This window comes from Danio aesculapii, chromosome 22, assembly GCF_903798145.1.
Source record: "Danio aesculapii chromosome 22, fDanAes4.1, whole genome shotgun sequence".
Taxonomy (NCBI): domain Eukaryota; kingdom Metazoa; phylum Chordata; class Actinopteri; order Cypriniformes; family Danionidae; genus Danio; species Danio aesculapii.
In genome coordinates this window covers 21,233,398-21,253,653 of record NC_079456.1, presented here as the reverse complement: position 1 = coordinate 21,253,653, position 20,256 = coordinate 21,233,398, and the positions used below count along the sequence as shown (strand labels likewise).

The 20,256-nt window shown below is 34.8% G+C and overlaps 3 protein-coding genes across 3 annotated transcripts in view; 2 read left to right on the top strand and 1 right to left on the bottom strand.

Moving 5' to 3' along the window:
- Positions 1-3,193, top strand: part of amh (anti-Mullerian hormone) — a 13,050-nt gene extending 9,857 nt beyond the window's left edge. Inside the window, exons 6-7 of the mRNA XM_056448121.1 lie at positions 1-112; positions 1,952-3,193. The exon at positions 1-112 is cut by the window's left edge and continues 319 nt beyond it. Of these exons, the coding sequence (XP_056304096.1) occupies positions 1-112; positions 1,952-2,373 (534 nt within the window). The 3' untranslated portion in view covers positions 2,374-3,193. The remainder of the gene's footprint in view (positions 113-1,951) is intronic.
- Positions 3,194-10,257: 7,064 nt separating this feature from the next.
- oaz1a (ornithine decarboxylase antizyme 1a) lies at positions 10,258-15,085 on the top strand. Its single transcript, XM_056448241.1, is given in 6 exon segments — positions 10,258-10,442; positions 13,645-13,690; positions 13,692-13,778; positions 14,032-14,207; positions 14,292-14,377; positions 14,464-15,085. Coding segments are annotated over 6 exon segments (645 nt in total). The 5' UTR covers positions 10,258-10,323; the 3' UTR covers positions 14,595-15,085.
- An 801-nt stretch (positions 15,086-15,886) lies between these two features.
- peak3 (PEAK family member 3) lies at positions 15,887-19,382 on the bottom strand. Its single transcript, XM_056448017.1, has 4 exons — positions 19,140-19,382; positions 18,850-18,995; positions 17,776-18,278; positions 15,887-17,105 (listed from the first exon to the last, which is right to left on the bottom strand). The coding sequence occupies exons 1-4, from the start codon at positions 19,304-19,306 to the stop codon at positions 16,083-16,085; spliced, it is 1,839 nt and encodes a 612-aa protein (XP_056303992.1). The 5' UTR covers positions 19,307-19,382; the 3' UTR covers positions 15,887-16,082.
- Between the last annotated feature and the right edge of the window lie 874 nt (positions 19,383-20,256).

Below are 20,256 nucleotides of genomic sequence, written 5' to 3'. Positions count from 1 at the left end.
GAAGCCGTGGCTCAGGTCAAACAGCAGGAGGCGGGCCGGAAGATGATTGACAGACTGCAGAAACTGACTGAACTGATCGCGCTTTCTCCTGATGGAGAGGACAGTGAAGCAGGTGAGGATTTATTTTTATTTTATTTAATATTTTTATTATATATTTTTTTATTTTATTGCATATTTTTGTCATTTCATTGTATATCTTATTTTAGCTTTTATTTTTATATGATATTTTATTTTATATAATTTTATTGTATTTTTATATTCTTTTTATTTTATTTTTATATTTTATTTTATATCATTTTTTATTTTATTTTATCTTATTTTTATTTTATTTTATTTTATTTTATATTTTTTTAAAAAAATAAATTTTGCATTATTTTATTTTATTTAATTTTATTTAATATTATTTTTATTTAATATTATTTTCATCTTATTTTATATTTTATTTTATTATATATTGTTTTTATTGTACTTTTATTTTATTTTATTTTATTTTTTTATTTATTTTACCCAAAAAAAGATTTTTATGCATATTACAATGGCTGGATGATATAGCTAGGAAATATATTTTCACAATTTCATTATAAAATGTACATATAAATTGAGAAATGTCAAGAAAAAACCCGAAAATTAGAAAAAAAAATAGTTTATATTGATTTTATTGATTTTATTGTTTACACTGTTTTTATTGATTTAATTAACATATTTTTCTCTCTAAATACACCAACATAATTTAATATTCAATAGTCATATGTATACCCACATATATATTTTACATTTAAAGTATTTAGGTATTAATCTGATTTATACAGACTATAAATTGGATAACTTGTATTTTCCTGGTACTCAAAATCATGGTTACATTAAGATTATAAATACCAATCCAGTGTAAAACATCAGGCTTTGTATAGCTCAAGCTAATTCTTTGATCAGACTGGCAAGAAATTTTTCACAGTATTTCCTATATTTTTTTCTTCATTAGTGTATATATATATATATATATATATATATATATATATATATATATATATATATATATATATATATATATACAGTTGAAGTCAGAATTATTAGCTCCCCTGTTTATTTCTGTTTAACGGAGAGATTTTTTCAACACATTTCTAAACATAATAGTTTTAATAACTCATTTCTAATAACTGATTTTATTTGATCTTTGCCATGATGACAGTAAATAATATTTGACTAGATATTTTTCAAGACACTTCTATACAGCTTAAAGTGACATTTAAAGGCTTAACTAGGTTAATTAGGTTAAATAGGCAGGTTAGAGTAATTAGGCAAGCTATTGTATAACAATGATTTGTTCTGTAGACTACCGGAAAATAATATAGTTAAGGGGGCTAATAATTTTGACCTTAAAATGTTTTTTAAAAAGTAAAAGCTGCTTTTATTCTAGCCGAAATAAACCAAATAAGACTTTCACCAGAAGAAGAAATATTATCAGACATACTGTGAAAATTTCCTTGCTCTGATAAACATCATTTGGGAAATATTTAAAAAAAGAAAGAAAAAAAAAAAAATTCAAAGGGGGCTAATAATTCTCACTTCCACTGTATATGTTTATACAACAGTTCTGTCTGGTTCTCGAATCTGATTGGCTGATAGCAGCTTCCTTACCCTTCTGTATTACTCTGCCCACACACAGTGACAGCAGATTAAGAAATTCACTAGAGTTTGACAAATATTGCAGCTGTTGGACAACATAATGTACTTTCGAGGCTTATTTAGGCGAGAATATAGTTGTTTAGATTGCAACTAATTAGTTTATTGATAAGGATGATATAGCTAAGCACCCACCAGTGCCGATATACAGCCATATCAAAAAATCTCTCTGTTGAACAGCACCATTTTTGTTAGAATTAATAAGAATGTAATTTATTTGTTGTGAACAGAATGTTAACACTGAATTACATTACTGTCAATAAATGTGTAGCTACTAAGGACCACAAAGAGGCTCAGTACCGGTCAGTGTTGCTCCTGAAAGCCCTGCAGATGGTGCTCAGCGTCTGGGAGGCAGAAAGAGCCCAACGAGCAGCGAGAGCCGATGAAGACGGACCATCGGCATTCAGTCAATGTCATCTTCAGAGCCTGAGCGTCTCCTTGAGGAAGTTCTTCCTGGAGCCGTCCAGAGCCAACATCAACAATTGTGAAGGAACCTGCGGCTTCCCACTGAACAACGCCAACAACCACGCCGTCCTGCTGAACAGCCACATCCAGAGCGGGCACCCGGTAAACCGCTCGCTCTGCTGCGTACCGGTGGAATACGACGATCTGTGTGTGATTGAGCTGGAAAGTGAGACCACCAACATCTCATACAAGACCAATGTGGTGGCGACCAAGTGCGAATGCCGCTGACGAGCTTTAAGGCAATGAAATCTACATGTTTTTGCTTGCTAAAGAGACGGTACACACAAAAATGAAAGCAACTCTTCATTTATTTTATTTTATTTTTGGAAAAAAGGCTCATTTTATAACTCCTTAGAGTTAAAAGTTTCATTTTAGCATTTCTGAATCCATTCAGCTGATCTCTGGGTTCGGTGGGAGCATTTTTAGCTTAGCTTAGCATAAATCATTTAATCGAATTAGACCATTAGCATCTTTCATTCATTCATTTTCTTTTTGGCTTAGCCCCTATATTAATCTGGGGTCGCCACAGCGGAATGAACCGCCAACTTATCCAGCATATGTTTTACGCAGCGGATGCCATCAGTGGGAAACACCCATACACTCTCATTCACACACATACACTACGGACAATTTAGCCAACCCAATTCACCTCTAGCGCATGTCTTTGGACTGTGGGGGAAACTGGAGCACCCAGAGGAAACCCACGTGAACTCGGGGAGAACATGCAAACTCCACACAGAAATGCCCTTTGATATACATTGTATTATTATATGTCATTTGGAGTGTAAATTAGGTAATTAGAGGGAATATTCACATGTTTTGTGATTCAATTCAATTAAACCACTTTTTGTTGTGGCAAAAGATTAACTGTGATCTTAGATTTGTGTCTGCTGAGCTTATGAAAATATTTAGCTTTGTTTGAATATTGAATATCATATTCACACACATTTTCCATGTCACTTTTATATATAATGAATGTCACTTCTACATATAATGGATTGTAAATGTTTTTACAATGACTCGCAAAAATATAACAATAAATGTAAAACTGTTACAGGTGTTTTTTTTTTAAATATATAAACCACAAATTAGAAAAAGTATCATATATGTAATGTAAATATATTCTTATATCTAATTCTAACACAAAATGATTTCAGCATTCAGTCGTCTTCACATAAAATAATAAATACAGCCTGTACGCATAGAACAGACTTTAATCAAAAACATCATGCCGTAAATCATATATGTAACCTTTGATCAATTGTATGTACAATTTTTTATTTATTATTTTCCATCAGTTAGGACTATTACAGGTTATTCTTTCCCCTTGAGTAATCCTTTAGCCATTTCTTTGTTGTGGATCCTGTGTGTTCTGAGCTTCTCTCCATCGTATCTCGGTCTGGCTGCTCTTTTCTTTTTAAAATCTTCCAGTTTATCCTCTGAACCCCAGTTCCAAAACGCGAAGGTGTCCCACCATGAGTCCGACTACAGTGAAACAGACAACATTTCAGAGTCCATGAACTCTGTGAAGACTCTAAAAACTGACTCACTTAAGCTTTACCTCTGCTGACTGACCACCGGTCTGAAGATCTGTTTCTGTCTCTTCAAAGAACGGCTCTATTGTCTCTGTAGCACATATAAATACCAAGTCATTATATGTGTGTGTGTGTTTGTATATTTGTATATATATATATATATATATATATATATATATATATATATATATATATATATATATATATATGTATATGTGTGTGTGTGTGTGTGCGTGTGTGTGTGTGCGTGTGTGTGTGTGTGTGTGTGTGTGTGTGTGTGTGTGTATGGTGTGAAGTGGTGTAACAGATCTCACAGTTCGGATCACATTATTGTTTTTTAGTCATGAATCTGTCCTTGGTTCGGATCAGCCAAAATGTGGAGGAGATTAATGTAATTAGTATTTTTATTACAAATAAAATGTAGAAATAATCAGCTGAACAAAAATAAATAGTAAAATATTCAGTACTGCGAAGAATTCACTGTTACTACTACTGCTGCGGATAACACTAATGCATAAATCTAACATTATAATTTGTAAAACCAATATGTATTTTTTATTAAATTTTCAATAAATGATTTAGTTATTCACTCATAAAACTTAATGTTTCATTGCTAGATGTCTTCAGTTTTAAGAATTATTCAGTTATTCATATTTTTGATGGCTGGTTGTCGCCACCTATTGGTGCAGCGATTCGAAGGATTAATAAACAAATGTAAATCACCATCATTTAAAATTTAGGTTGCGTGTTTGTTTAGATCACGATCTTTTATTGATTAATCATGCAGCTTACACTAAATGCATTAATGCAGGCTAAACAAGCTGTGACAAAAAAACACCTTTAATAACCTAAGAAACCCACCACATCCTGAGTAACCTACCACAACTTCTTCCATTATCATTATATTTTACAGGAAAGCCTAAATGCTTTCATACATGTGATTTGAATGACGCAAGAGGCAATCTCTCTGCGATCGTTACACATTTAGTAAAGTTAAAAAAGTATCAATCTGTGTGTGTTCCAAACCTTCTGTTGTGAATCTGCACGAATCTATATATTGTGATCTGTTACACCCCTAATATATATATATATATATATATATATATATATATATATATATATATATATATATATATATATATATATATATATATATATATATATATATATATATATAAATTAGTTTAGTAAAGTTTGGCATCAGTAAGATTATAATGTTGCAACGCTTTATTTAATCAAAAATCTAAATAATCATTAGTATTTAAATTAATTGTTTTCTCTTGTATATTTTAAAATGTAATTATTTAACCTTTTAGCAATCATTTTAATATGCTTATTTGCTAACTTAACTAAAAAATATTTAATCTATAAAACTATTAAGAATAGAAAACAGAAATTAAAATTGACATAGATTTCCACCTTAAGAAATATTTCTCACTATCAATAATGGTAATACTCCTTAATATGTTTGTAGAAACTATTATGTTGTTTTCAATATTCGATAAATAGAAGGAATTATTAGAGTTTTACAGAATACATCTTTACCTTATTTTTAATCCATTAAAAGTGCTTAAGCTAAATAAAAGTATTCTTTGACCCAAATATTCTGAATGATAATTTAAACAGCTTGTAAAATACAGTTTATTTTACTTCGAGATGATTTATGACACCTCAGGTCTTGTGATCTGGTGAAAAAATGACCACCTGTACATTTACATGCACACATATTTACAGCAGGCAGGGCTCAGGTTCAACAATTCACCTTGTACTAACTCAATGCTTGAACTGATCACCACGATGACCGCGGCCACCAGTATACAGCGGTTCAGAGTGATGCCTTTCCATGGATTTTCCACCTTACTCAAAGACTCCACAGGAAATATGCGCCGATATTTCACTGGTACGTGAAGAAAGTTGTGTTGCACAATTAATTACATGCCCAAGACCAATCCAAGAACAATAACTATACAGATAACTTTTCTTTTTCTTTCAAACTGAGAGCAAAAGAAATGATCAGACTCTGTTTGAAGATTACCAAAACAGTTTAAAGCCATGTGGATTCTGATTGGTTAAAGGTTTTTATTGCTTATGAACTAAAAATGATCTATATTCTTACATTTTTCTATAGACCTCTTTAGGGGATGTAAACAAAAACAATGGTCCCAGCATATTTCCTGTTTTACATTTTTAATTTCTATAGCTTCCGAGAATCCAAAAAGAGCCACATATTGATAAATAATGTTAGGATAGCTGTTTTAACATTAAGGTATGAATGAATTGCCTCTTGTTACAGTTACGAAATAGTTTGATAACAAGCAGCCTGACCACTTTGAGTTGGTCTATAGGATTATAAAGATTATCAATACTTTATTGTGATAGTTGTGAATCCTTAAAGGGATTGTTCTTCCAGAAATAAATATTCATATTCAGGCCATTCAAGATGTAGGTTGTTGTTAGTAGAACATTTAAAGTCTCTGTGAAATTAAACAATTTTTTTTAGATGTTTAGAGTATCAGTATGTTAGTCTTAACCAGTGGTGGAAAGAGTACTGAAAATCATACTCAAGTAAAACTACCATTACTTGCCCAAAAATGTAGTGAAAGTAAAGTATCTGTTGTAAATATAACTCAAAGTATTATTAAACAATAGACCTTTTAAAAGTACTTAAGAGTAGTGAGTATACTTTGTGAAAAGCTGATTACATGCAGTTTGTGCAGGCATGTGTAAACGTAACATTCTGTAGTGGATTAAGTTATTGTTTAAGCCCCTTTAGTCATGTTTTTAGTCATCATAAACATCATCTCATCAGTGTCTAAACAGTCTCTGAGTTAGTGCGTGTATTTGGTAAATGCTTCCAAACACTTTGCTACATTTATTGTGTATAAACATGTATATTCAAAAAAGGTGGCAACACCGAAGCTCCAAAAATGGAGCGTGTATCAGCCTTTTTAATTTAATAAATTGGTATTTTTGGAGCTTTAGTGTTGCCACCTTTTTGAATATATATTTTGCAATTTTTGCTGTTTGGCTTAGCACCCAGTTAAAGTGATGCATGTGCTTTTGTACGTTTTTACAATTATAAAGTGCCCATGTCTTGAGGTTGTTACTTTCTATGTGAAATTTGATTGGACATGAATCACAGGACTGATTTTTCCACTTAGCCATCCCAGTAGACGAGAATAAAAAAAAGTTGTGACTGCAGGTAAGAGAAATAATGGAGTAAAAGTACCGATACTGCATTAAAAATATACTCAAGGGAAAGTAAAAGTACACATTTTTAAAACTACTTAGTAATTACAATTCCTGAGGAAAAACTACTCAATTACAGTAGTTTGAGTATTTGTAATTTGTTACTGTACACCACTGGTCTTAAGTATATCTATAAGGTTGTGTGCGCCAAAACAGTGACAAAATTTGCATTTAGAACATAGAAACATCCAAAGCTTGCAGTTTGTCACTTCCACCTAAATGGATCAATGATTTTTTTTTTTTTTGTTTGACGTCACCTCATACTTCAGTTTCTCATTAAATCTTGACCAATCAAATGCTCTGTAGTATCTGATATGCCCCGCCCCCTTCAAGACACTTCTCATTTGCTTTTCATTTGATGCGTTTGAGCTCAACCACTCTCACTGGTAGAGCTGTGATAAAAACTAAACACTACTGGCTGTTTTTTTTTAAGCTACTATGTCCCATCCTCTCTTCACATTTCAAACATTGCACATTTCAAATCACTTTTTGAGACCTTTAAGAAGGATTTAGCTGCAAGTTTGGTGCTTAGCAATTCATAAAATGCCAGTCAATGGCCATAGATAATTACATGTCGCCTACAGTGTTGTTGTCTACTGGATGGAATGCGTCAATAGAGCCGCCATTTTAGTACAGGGTAGTGCTCCTTTAAAATGAATGTGGGACCATGGTGCAGTGGAGCACTGGCCGGAGCCTTAGATAAATACACATATATACATATATCTATGATCACCAGTCAGTGGTCAGTATGCAAATATTTTTTTAAATTGTGAAAATTATAATTTTACATCACTTTACTACATTGATGGACCTGTGACCGCATGGGCATTGCCGACAAAGAGCGTGAAATTTGATCTAATCTATGTCCTGAAACACACCCCCTCTCCTGCTTTCACTTCTCATTCTAACGAAGGGAGCGATTAGTTTGTGAATGAATCTTAGTTATTAACGACTCGTGTGAACCATCGATAACCCTGCATCTCAATGTGCAGATCCACCTTTCTGATCTAAATGGTATAAAACATTTGTAATATGCAATAATTGATGGTGGACAGTATACACATTGAGGCGTAGACACTGTTATGTTATCAGGCACCCTTATAAGTTACTTCAAAAACTAGCCTTACTTCACTTAGCCGACAATAATAAACAAATAAAAAAAGTTTCTGGCACCTCAACATCATGTTGTCATATTTCATTTACATTGTTTGCTGATTTTATTCAACAGAACTAGCATAAGCCTAAAATTTTGTGCAAGTTGGTGCTACTTTGCCTCATGATCAGTGCAGTTAGTGACTGTATTATCATCAATAACGTTACTTGTTGAGCACAAAGGTCCAGCATCTTCAGATTGGCTTTAGTCTTGACTAGTGCGGTTAAATGACATTTGTCCTAGGAGCACTGTATAAATGTGGTAGCGTGCTCAGGGTCTGTATGTGTATATACATATATATGGTATATATATATATATATATATATATATATATATATATATATATATATATATATATATATATATATATATATATATATATATATGGTCAATGGCTAGCAGCATCAATACCAAAACAAATAATATTAATAATAAAAACACGAGTGGAGCGTTTCTTTAGAAGACCTCAGTGTATATAGTTAATATAGTTTTTACACTTGTGTTGTTTTGATGTGAGCGTTGATTTCCATTTCATTAATCATCATCATGATTTTAGCAACTGAAAAAAAATATTTAATGTTGCATTGAAAAAAAATAATCTTTGATTCAATTAACAGCACATTTTCGTTTTTTTTTTTTTTTTTTTTTGGATGAGCTAACCATATATGTGTCATATTATAAGAACTTATACAGTGCTCAGCATATATAAGTACACCCCACACAAATCTATCTTTTAAATTCATATTTTTGATAGGAAGCTATACAGTATTTGTGTATATACATTAGATTTGTCAGTACTTAAGTCAAATCTGGAGCTTATCTAACAAAATAACTTATGATAACGGTCCAAAAACTAGTACACCCAAATGTATATGTTATAGAAAAATATTAAATACAAATTTAATAAGAGGAAAAATCAAGAGAAACAAAACAATTTAAATTTTGTTGAAATTTTGTAGGTTGTAATTTTTTTTCAATGTTTCGCTTGAATTTTATTATATTATCTTTCTATTTCTAAATATGTTTGATGACTAAAATATTATTTTAATAAATATATCTGTTTAATAAATCTGCTTTGTTTAAATGCACTAAAATACATTGCCCATATTCACTGGATAAAAATGGATAAAGATATTCTTTTTCAAAACTGTGTACTCAACTATGCTGAGAACTGTTGTAATGACAAATATACAGCAAATAACAAAATGAAAATCTGGTATTTAACGCAATACTGCAGATTTTGAAAGGTTTACAACTCTGTTAATTTGCGTTACACAATTCTCATGCAAATATAGCTATAGGTTATGTACAAACAGTTTTAGTGTCATTTATCACAGCTTATGGGATACATACTTTCTCTGATGATCCTTACAGGAGGTTTCTGTGGACAGATTTCAATATTTTCACTTAACATCCATCTAGTTTTGATTGTTACACATAAATATGTACATGTAAAACTATTTAAACTACTGTAGTAGTGAAACAGAATCTAACATATAGCCTTAAAAAATATCTGTTGCAGCTGCAAAAACGTCAAAATCATGAGAGCCAACAAGAATCAACAATTTACAATAAACACGATTTACAGTATAAACAAAACAAAGACGACAACAACATTAGTGGTAGTTTGTAGTTGAAAGTGCAGTTCTTACCAAGCAGAGCCGGAGTGGTCGAGTAAAAACTGGGGTCTCAAGTTCTTCAGAGCCTTGATGGACAGCAACAGCTGAGACTTCATTATAAAACATCAAGCACTTGTGAGTTTACATGGTCTTTTTGCAATCTTGAACCGAACATTGATATGATTTACTCTATTTATTTACACATACAAACTACATTTCATTGATAATTTCAAGTGTGTGTTATTATGATTCTCGGGTGAAATATTTGCCTTAGGTTCTAGATATAGTACATCTTGTTCTGCTTATGTCGATGAAAAATTATGCTTAGGCTAATTATTGACAGGTTATGTAAGTCAAATATCATTTATATTTGAGTTTTTTTCTATATTACGCAATATTGAATCATAAATCAAACATTATGCTTATTATCACGATTTCTGTAAGGTGTATTCTATTCTCATTTGTTTATTTCCACTCAAGGCTTATTTGTTTGTTAAAGCGTATGACGTAACGCTGAAGCCACGCCTACGCGTGTTCCAAGTATAACTACTGCGGGCCTACGGCCATTAACACATTCGGTCGGAGCACGGACGGAGAAGAATTGGGCCTTGACGTTGGCCGGATGGTTAAATCCAACCTTCAGACGATACTGAATAGCCACTGTTTTGTCAGAGAAAAAGAGAGTAATATACCCAAGATGCCAGTGATCGAACTGACCCGTAATAAACCCGAGAGTGAAAGGTAATGTGGGACTTTTATGCTAGCTAGCTTGCGGCCTTGTTTTAGCAGCATAGCCTAGCCAGCAATAAACTGTATGACGAAACGGAATGTAACGAACGTATTAAATGTATCATGATTTCGCAAGCAGAATGAGCTTTAAATCTCTCCATTTATCAGAACTTTTTTTAATAACGTAATTTCAGGACAAACTGTTAAATATCACGCCTGAAAGCTTCTGTCAGTTCAGGTGGGCTCGTGTTGCCTATCAGTCACGGATTTGAATGATTGACAGGTACGTTGCCTGGCAACCGATTCGGAACATTCGAGAAACGTTCAAATCCAAATTTCAAGCTGTCATTATCGCCAACGTTTGTTTAAATCGAATTCGATATAAGGTTAGATGCTGTCTCAGTTTGGCCTTTTCAGCAGGTTGGGGGTCGTTTAAACATCACGATGTTGCCTTATAACACGCTAATATGTATTATATAGTAATGTTTGGTAGATGTACACGAATATACCGCGCTTATTCAGGTGTCGCACAGCTCAACAAGTGTTTGACGGGTAGGTGTTTGCGAGGTGGCTAACATAGAAATGCTAACTGGTAAAAACAAAGTCAGGCATTTTGTCGTATCACTGCTAAATAGTTTTATCTAACGTTACTAATATATTGAGTAAAAACAATTAGCAGTCGTTTAAACGAGACAACCTATATAAAATGCCTGTTTAAAAGGGTTTGAAACGAACTGTAATGTGCTAATCTCTAAACGTAGCCTCGCCCATCCCCCCCTTGTTTGTTCTTTTTTTTCCCCTAATGCATCATTGCCGAGTACCATTATGATTTTAAGCTAACAATCTAATAATTGACATATATTTTGATCAAGCTTAATTACAATGTATTATTGACATGTTTAAAATTCCTCAAACCTTTGTTACAAAAGCAAAAATCTGAAATATGGTTTATGTGAAATTAAGGGGAAATATGGGTTACCTAGTCTACCTTCTGATTTAACGTAAGATGTAGGCATGTTTTAAGTTGAATTGGGGGGATATGGGATTTTTTGTAACACAGGTTACCTCATGTCTCCTTTTTGATCAGAAGCTGTCCCCCAGATTTTCATTTATGTCTTTAATGCTGCGATGCGTCATCTAAGCTTAAATATATGAATGGATGCTTTTAGCTTCCTGTATTTGTGAGTGGCCCCCATGTAAGCTTTGATCAAAGGTTTCCTGTTGATGCTGCCTTTTACTCATCATGTTCAGATGATGTCAATGTTCATTCCTTCACCTGCTACAGGCTGTTGTGTAACTAGCCCTCATTTCCCCTCCCACACTAGCATCTTGAACAGTCTCGTTACGTCCTGTGTGAATTGCAAGGGTGGTGTTGTAATGTAGTCTGGCTTCAGGGATTAAGCCATTCTCAATGGGACAAACAAGTTGTTGCCCTCTCATTGCTTTCTAAAATGTGGCACTAAAGTGAAATGAGGTGCATATGCATCTTCTTTTTTCTCATTAAAGATTTGCAGTTGCAGGTTTAGGTCTGTGCTGTGTTTTAAGTTATGAATCCTTTTAAGTTTTATGTAAAACTATTTATTATTATTATTATATATTTTAAAAAATATTTTTATTTGATCTTTTGTTAGCATATGCTATGCTTATTTGTCAAACCCTCGAGTGTTGATCTGATAATTTTCTTTTAATGCCATGGCAAATATACATGAATTTTTTTTAGGTTTGTATGGATTTTAATCAAAATCTTGGTTAATTAAACATCTCATCTCAAACATAAACTCCGTTAATGAACGATTATTTTATTTTTTGTCTACTGATTAGGCTTGTACCAAAAATATGCTCATATGTTACAAGTGAGAGATTTTTGAATGAAGGGTGCATTACTTGATTTTAATATAATTGAAAGAAATGTGCACTACGATCAATGATTATTTATTAAACATCGTTAAACAACTGAAGTTAAAACGCACATTACCTTAAACAGTCACTTTTTTTTTTCTTAGAAAAAAGTGAAAATGAAAATTGCTTGCTCTTTTGTAAGAATTTTTTTTTTTTATATCAGGTTTTTCATATTAAAAGTATAAAATAAGCAGCATATTCTAAGTAAAATAACTCTTGTATGTCCTGTAAATAATATTTTAAATGGTGCATTTCTTAAATCTTCTGTAAACAAATACTTTAAAGTAAATAATAAATTTATTGTAATAGAAAATATGCCATCTCAAGGCATCTCTGGCGCAGCTTTCAGTCATTTTCAGTGTGGTCCAAACATGTGACATGTAGTTAAATTTTTTTGAGAAGTGCGCAGGTATTGTCTTTAATTGTTCTTTGTTCATGTATAGCTACCCAATCTGGCCGTTATCATCCATACAATAACCAACAATCCATCTAAATAAAACTTATCTTTTTAAGAATGTAATTTTTAACTCCATTTATCATAATGGTTTTATTATTTTTCTTTAAAACAATATAGCAATAACATTTGTTTAAAAGTTTCCATGTCTAAGCTGACCTGGACAGACTTGTGCATTTAGTTTATTATAGTTTTTAAAACATTTCTTCAAAGGGTATGTTAAAAAGTGTTAACAACTAGAGCTTGCTTGTTTTGATAAAAGCAAGCTTGTTTGTTTTGACATTTTGCTCAGAATTAACTAAAATATTTATTTTTAATTAATAATAATAATAATAGTTATTATTATTATTATTATTATTATTATTGTTGTATGATTAAATGTATTAAATTATATAAAGTTTGATAGGGCAAAAAAATCTTTTCCAACTGGGCTATTAAAAAAAACTCCTTTGCGTTTAGCCCTTTGAGTCTAAAATTTAATTCACAATGGTCTTAAAGTCTTAAATTTAACTTTCTAAAACCTGCAGAAACCCTGTTACTACTGTCAGATGCTTATGATTTCTACTGTCAAACCAATATTTGCCATGCCTGTTTTTGCTGCTAAAAGATTAATATATATTTTGTTGATGCATCATTCGGCACTTCCTCACTTGCACAACTGTTGTCTTGCTTTTTTACGCACAAAAACACCCATTTTATTTTTGTTCTCGGGGTGTTAAACTCTCTGCATTACTATTTATGCTCTTCCATTTATTCATTGATCTGTCATTCATTAAATTAGACCCAGAAGCAAACAGTCAATCATTATGTGTTGATGTCCTGCTGTTTGGATATTAACAGATGTGCGTTTACTGATTACAGTTCCCATCGCTGCAGTAACCCGTGTCCGGGGCCTCTGTGGTGTTCCTGATGTCCCTCTCCCACCCCTGAAGATCCCAGGTGGGCGAGGGAATGATCAGCGGGATCACAGTCTTTCAGCTAAGCTATTCTATTCTGTGAGTAAGCTCTTTTGAAGATCTTCTGCATAAAGATAACACATTTGCATGACGCAGGTTATTAGTTTGTTATCTCACTGTGCAGCGGGTTCATATCTTATCTACAAATTAATTTCATCACCTATGGGAAGTGAGTTTAGACATTCTACCTCGCCTGATTTCTCATGTTAATGAGTTTAATGTATCGTCCACTGTTAATTTGTCATCTGACTGTACAGTAGTGCATGTAATTATGTTTGTGTGTTGTTTGTAGGATGCTCAGTTACTGGTTCTTGAGGAAGCCCCTCAGTCGAACAGCCGTGTACGTTTTTTGCTCTTTGAGCGTCGTTGCTCCGTGAGCAAGCACTTAGTCTGGAGGGGGGCACTGAAGGGGACAAACCTTTACATCGAAATCCCCACTGGAGTCCTCCCAGAAGGGAGCAAAGATAGGTTGGTCAAATTCAGACTGATATTCTTATCCATGTTGAGTATGCTAAATGATGCTCAAATTAGTTTTTTCCCTTTTTCCAAAAGTTTTTCACTTTTGCTGGAGTTTGCAGAAGAAAAGTTACAGGTTGATCACGTTTTCATCTGCTTCCATAAGAGCCGAGATGACAGAGGTAAGGCTTTGTCTTTTCTCTAGGCATTTTCTGTTGTTCTTTTATTTATTTTAAGGATAGTTTTAACTTTCTGTTATCATCTCCAGCATCGCTGCTGCGGACATTCAGTTTCATGGGCTTTGAGATTGTGAGACCAGGTCATCCCCTCGTCCCAACCCGCCCCGACGCATTCTTCATGGCTTACAGAATCGAAAGAGACTCCGATGGTGATGAATAAGACTCAATCACATCTTGCTTCTTATAACAATGCTGTTTCTCACCCAACATGGTCACCATTAATAGAAACATAGTATGAATGTTAAATTGACCTTTTTTTTTCCTGTTATTTACTACATTGTAGTTCTTGTAAGGGTTGTGCTGTATTTTCAGTTGTATTTGCACTAGTGTATACCAAATTTTCACAGTGACCATTAGTTATTAAGCCATCGGCCTTGGGCTTACTTTCCAATATAATTGGATTCTTTGCTGATTCCCATTCCCTCACTCACCAATTTTAGAGTTTAATATTTATGGTTGGAATCCCTTAAGCAACAATGTATGTAAAATTATGGTTTTCATTGCTGATATGTTGATTCTTTTTACTGTTGTCTTCAAGTTGGTTTGTTTCATAATGTGTGCATGAGTTTTGGAGTTTTTAGTTATAACTTCAATAGGATTGGTTTGCATGTTTGCTACAGTGTGCAGAATAAAAATGCTCACCCTACACTAGCTTGGTTTTGCTTCCTTTTATTTATTTATTTTTTTTTTTTAATTTCCACATGCAGAATTATAATTATTAGACTCTGTCCCACTGGGCTTTCAGAAGCCTTTGTTTTTTCACTTTGAAAGTTTCATAATGCTCATTTCTTCCAGGTATTGTTAATAAGTAAGCGCAGGGTCAAACTCCAACCATAAGCTCTTTTTGTGATTTATACTGTTCATGGTTTATAATGGATATTCCTTTACGGTAACCTGTGAACATTTATAAAGCAATTGTATTATATTGCTAACATGTTTCATTTTATAAAGTTGTTTTTAAGCCAAAAAATAAAATGGGGAAAGAAGTTGTGCGTTTGTATGGAGCCTTGCAGATAATATGTAGGTGTGAAACAAGGTGTTGGGGCAATTGTTTCCTAAACCTCTTTTCTAAATTATAATGTCTTGTCCAATATGGGAGCCATTTACCTAAAATGACTTTAAAGGGACAGTTCACCCCAAAATTAAAATTGTCATTTACTTACCCTTTTGTCACAAACCTACTTGAGTTTTTTTCTGTTGAACAAAATGCAGATTGCTTTTGACTTCCATAATATTTTCCTGCTAAGTTGATGGAAACCAGCATTCTTCAAAATATCTTGTGTGCAAGAGTAGAAAAAAAACTCAGTTTTAAAACCATGTGAGGAATAGTTGAAGAGGTCGTTTTAATTTTGCGGTGAATTAACCTTTTAAATAAAATATACCAATTTAACACAGTCAAATTCATAAAAGGCAGCAATAAATGCTTATTTAGTATTGTTTGTTTATTTTTTTTCATTGTACATGCAGGGCCCTATTTTTATTTTTTTTCGTATGTTGTGTCTTGATGCAAGTATGCAGAATTAGATGAATCTGAATTACAAAAATAGCACAAGGCGATCAGTTAGCTTTTCAAATCTCAATTAAGTTCATAGCAACATCGGTGTGGAGATGGTTCTGTGGCTCACCAACTGGCAATTGCCTTTTGCTCTTAAGCTGGTCTTACAAAATCACGAAGGCCTATGCGTTCAGTTATGCTACGCATAGTCTCCGGATCAGAAAAAGATAAATAATGCAAGCAGAGATAGTTTTCCCAGTCGAAGCCATGCTGGTCCTGCAAAAGTCCCTTCTCTGCAAGCTTCAGGACAAGAAGAGATCTCTTAAGTAACAGCCAATTATGAAACACAGAGTTCTCCGGTTGGTTCGCCTGGAAGAGTCCTTGTCGTGGACCCCAAAGTAAGACCTGGAGGACACCTGCCACATCTGCCAATATTAGCCCAGGTTTCTCAGATGTAAGCTGGGTGACCAGCCACAGCAAACCTGAGGTGTATGGAGTGTCTGTTTTTACCCTGCTCTCCGATGAGCTATTGTCATTGAGATGTAGACAGTACCTGAGCAAAGTCCCTAACTGGAACTCTTGGGACGTTGCCTCTTGAAAAACATCATCCTCAAAATGGCTTCTAAGGACCAAACGAGGGGTTCCCCACTCTTCCCATAAGGTTTGACAAATCTCACCTTTTTTCCTCTCTTCTAATTGCTCGATGGAGTCTGTATTCGTGTCACTTCCTGTTTTCAAATCAGTTGTGCATTCACAAGCATTAGCATCCTTGTGTTTCATGCTTGGCCACACTAAGTTAACACACTCTGGTTTCAGATCCCTGTGAATGACGTTAAAATGTCCCAGCTGCTGTAGTCCTTGTACCAACTGGAGGGCAAGAAGACAAAGTCTCCTTTCATAAACCTCAGGATGGATGGAGTGCAAAGAGTGTCCTTCCTTAACAAAGTCCTCCAGTGTTCCCAATGGAAAATCTCTTACCACGGTTACACTAACACCTTGCTCCAGAAGATCAGCAACTGTTTGCTGTTGACAAACATCAGTGGTGTCCTCATGTGAAGGCCTGAATGTAGAAGTTTGATCTGTAGCTGTGCATTGTGGGAAATGGATCACAGCTTGCTCAATGTTCAGATGAGGTATGGATATATCAAAGTCTGATGCGAAATCCCCTCTGTGAACCTGTCAAAACATTCGTTTTAGTATAGACACATTTTATATGCCCACCAAGCAATTTTGTGTTTTTGTGCTTGGTTAAAACGATGTGAAATTTGGGCTGTCAGAAAGAAGACGTTTAAGAATTGCCAAAAACAAAATACGATTAGAAGATTAGATTAGTACGATTTCATTGGTGTAGTAAATCATTCCTGTGTATGCGATGACATATATATAAAAACATTTTTTGGAGACAACTCAAATTTAGCCTTGTTTTAGCCAAGCCATCTTTGTTTTAAAAAGAAATTGATGCTTGCTGGGAAGTGATTCTTGCAGTTCTCTACCCCAAAACGGTTGAATTGTGACTAAAAACCTTCTCTTAAATGTACGTGGCACATATTAAACTGTTAGCACTGTTGCTCAACACCTGGTGCGTTAAAGGAAGTGTGGTTTGAGGGTTTTGTACTGTGAGCTAGAGTTGCCTTATAAGGGTTGCATTCTGTTTTTGGTTCAGGGGCTCAGACTGGGAAGTAATGATGGCCTACTTATATTTTTGGATTGAAAAGTCACTTGCATTATTGCTCACAAGCATACACACAATTTCAGATTGAATTGAATAGAATTGTTAACTAGGTTCATTCTGTATTAGATTAAACTGACTTGTCTCCTTTTGTAACTGTATTGTTGATGTCCTTACCTTTGCAGCAAACATTCTTCCAGGAACCTTTAGGCAACGCACCAGGTAGTAAGAACTCCACTTCCGCCCACACAGTATAAAATCATTAGGCTGAGAAGTCTTTGAAATCTGCACTTCCTGCTCACGCAAGAAGATGCTCGCTTCAGTGTTCTGCAACATGTTCCTCAGAAACTGATAATAATACTCTTGAATTCCTGTGGAAACTTGTTCATGGCTCTGGAAGCTTCTGAGGACTCTTTGAAGTTGTTCGTCTGGTGTGTCAAAGGTTACCTTGTGCAAGGACAGACCTTGATGCAGCTCCTCTTGTAGCTCCTTTTCTTGTAGTGTATGACTGCCATGGAACGGTGCTATCATATACAAGGGATTTTCATAGGTGTAGGATTTTGTATGTTCAAGGTAAGGTGGTTCCAGAGTCTCCATCGGGAGGGACAGGGTTCTCGTCAGACTCTTTTTGGGTACTGGAGGAGGAATTTCATCTGAGAAGAATCTCATCTGGTGATTTTCTGAGCAACACAACAGGGTAAAGGTTACCATAAAGCAGGGCTGTCCAAACTCTGTCGTGGAGGGCCGGTGTCCAGGAAAGTTTAGCTTCAACCCTAATCAAAGACAGCTGAACCAGCTAATCAATCTCTTACTAGATATACTAGAAACTTCCTGGCAGGTGTATTGAAGCAAGTTGGACAAACTCTCCAGGACACCGACCCTCCAGGACCGAGTTAGGACATCCCTGCCATAAAGCATACACATACTGCATGTACACCTGCATACTTGATGTGGCATGTCATGTGTTTTGCAAATGAAAATCTATGGAAACTGTCTCAGTTCTCACAATACAAAGGCACTACGTGGTTGAGTTGTCTGTCTCGTGGCTTACTGTATTGGTTTCAGGTGTTACTTCCTTAAACATTCTCATGTATACAACAAATAATTGTAAAAGAACATAATCAGAAATGAGGAAGGCTGAGCTTGTGAAAGGTTACAATATTCAGTTCTCATTTTAGTAGGATTATCATCACTTGCTGCAAAAAATGAATAAATTTTTTCCCCGAACAACTCCATCGTATGAGTGCTTACCATAGCGATGATGTATCGGACAGTGGGCTGCATTACAGTAAGTAGTCGTGAAGACTTCAGTAAATGGAGACACTGGGGTCTGTGGTCCAGACAAGAGTAGATCTCCCACCTTCAGCTCCTGGACCGAGCTTGAGGATGACTTGGTCCTAAACATGCACACATGGAGAATATGCTAGACCTGCTTCATTTTTGTTTTATTTCACTATACTGAGCAATGAGCAACTTTCGCGGTATGAGGTTTCCTGTTTTAAAGCGTGCATAACTCAAGCTGTAACACTAGCATCTCTTACCTGCGCTGTTTGATGGGCAGTGCAGGTGGCGATGTCCCTCCTGATGCTCCCAGGAGAGCGTAGTCTGTTGCTTTATTCATTGCAGTTTGGTGTGTGATAGTTTGAGTGTGGTGAATGTGCATCACCCTCCTCCAACTGCCAGTTCCTGTAGTTTTCTTCTGGTGCATTAGCACACGTGGAAGTTATCTCACTCTCTCTCTGTCACTCTCTCAGCCATTACCACAGCATATCTAGCATCTGAGGTTGGTAGCGGAAAGGCTGGGTGCATTTTGTGCACTTCAGCTTGCTGTTTTTTCATTTAAGGAAACTTAAAAAAAAAAAAAAAAAGGAACCAGTTTTTTTGTTCTACTGACTGTCATTGGATGACATGCTAATTTTCATTCCAAGATTTGTAGAGAATTTTTATAAATTGGTAGAAATGTTGTTGCTACTTTTGCAACTTAGATTTCTACAGAACATGAAACTTTTCAACTTGTAATACACCAGTCATAAACTCCATGCTAATTTGAGTTGAATAGACAAAAACACAGTACTGTCTGTGATTATGTGGAGAAAATGAAAACAAGAGACATCAAATGTGGGATGAAAACATTGTGAATCAATCACTTTATTGAACTCAGACCCTTCTCTTTAAGGGGAAAAACCAACCCGTCACTTCCAGTTTAGAACTCTTAAAGGGAAAACACATTTAGAACAACTCAAGAATTCTGTCACATGTATAAATGTATACGCCACACCCACTCTTGTCCGGGTTGCTTGCCGTGGGCTGCTGCCAGAAGAATCTTGAGCAACAGGCGGCTCAACTGGCTTGACGAAGATAGGACATCCATGCCGAGGTGCCAATGCCAGCTGAGTTGGCTGATCCAGGTCTCTGTGTGCTGGTTTCAGGTGGTCAATTTAAACACATTTCGACATCCTCCCAACATCAATTCTGAATGTCTTATCCAATTGTAGAACTCGGAATGGCCCATGGTACTGTGGTTTCAGTGGAACTCTGTGTGCATCATGTCGAACAAACACAAATTTCACTAAAGACAGCTCATCCAGAAGTCTTGTGAAATCCATGCTGAGAGGTAGGCACTGGAACAAAAGAGGAGGCAGAACTTTGCAAAATGGA

What these genes read in the sequence shown, in the direction of transcription:
- peak3 (XM_056448017.1), bottom strand. Translation starts at nt 19,306, where the DNA reads ATGCACCAGAAGAAAACTACAGGAACTGGCAGTTGGAGGAGGGTGATG. An exon ending in CTGCCCATCAAACAGCGCAG is followed by an intron (nt 18,996 to 19,139) that starts GTAAGAGATGCT and finishes GTGCATGTTTAG; the next exon opens with GACCAAGTCATCCTCAAGCT. An exon ending in TCCGATACATCATCGCTATG is followed by an intron (nt 18,279 to 18,849) that starts GTAAGCACTCAT and finishes TGTGTTGCTCAG; the next exon opens with AAAATCACCAGATGAGATTC.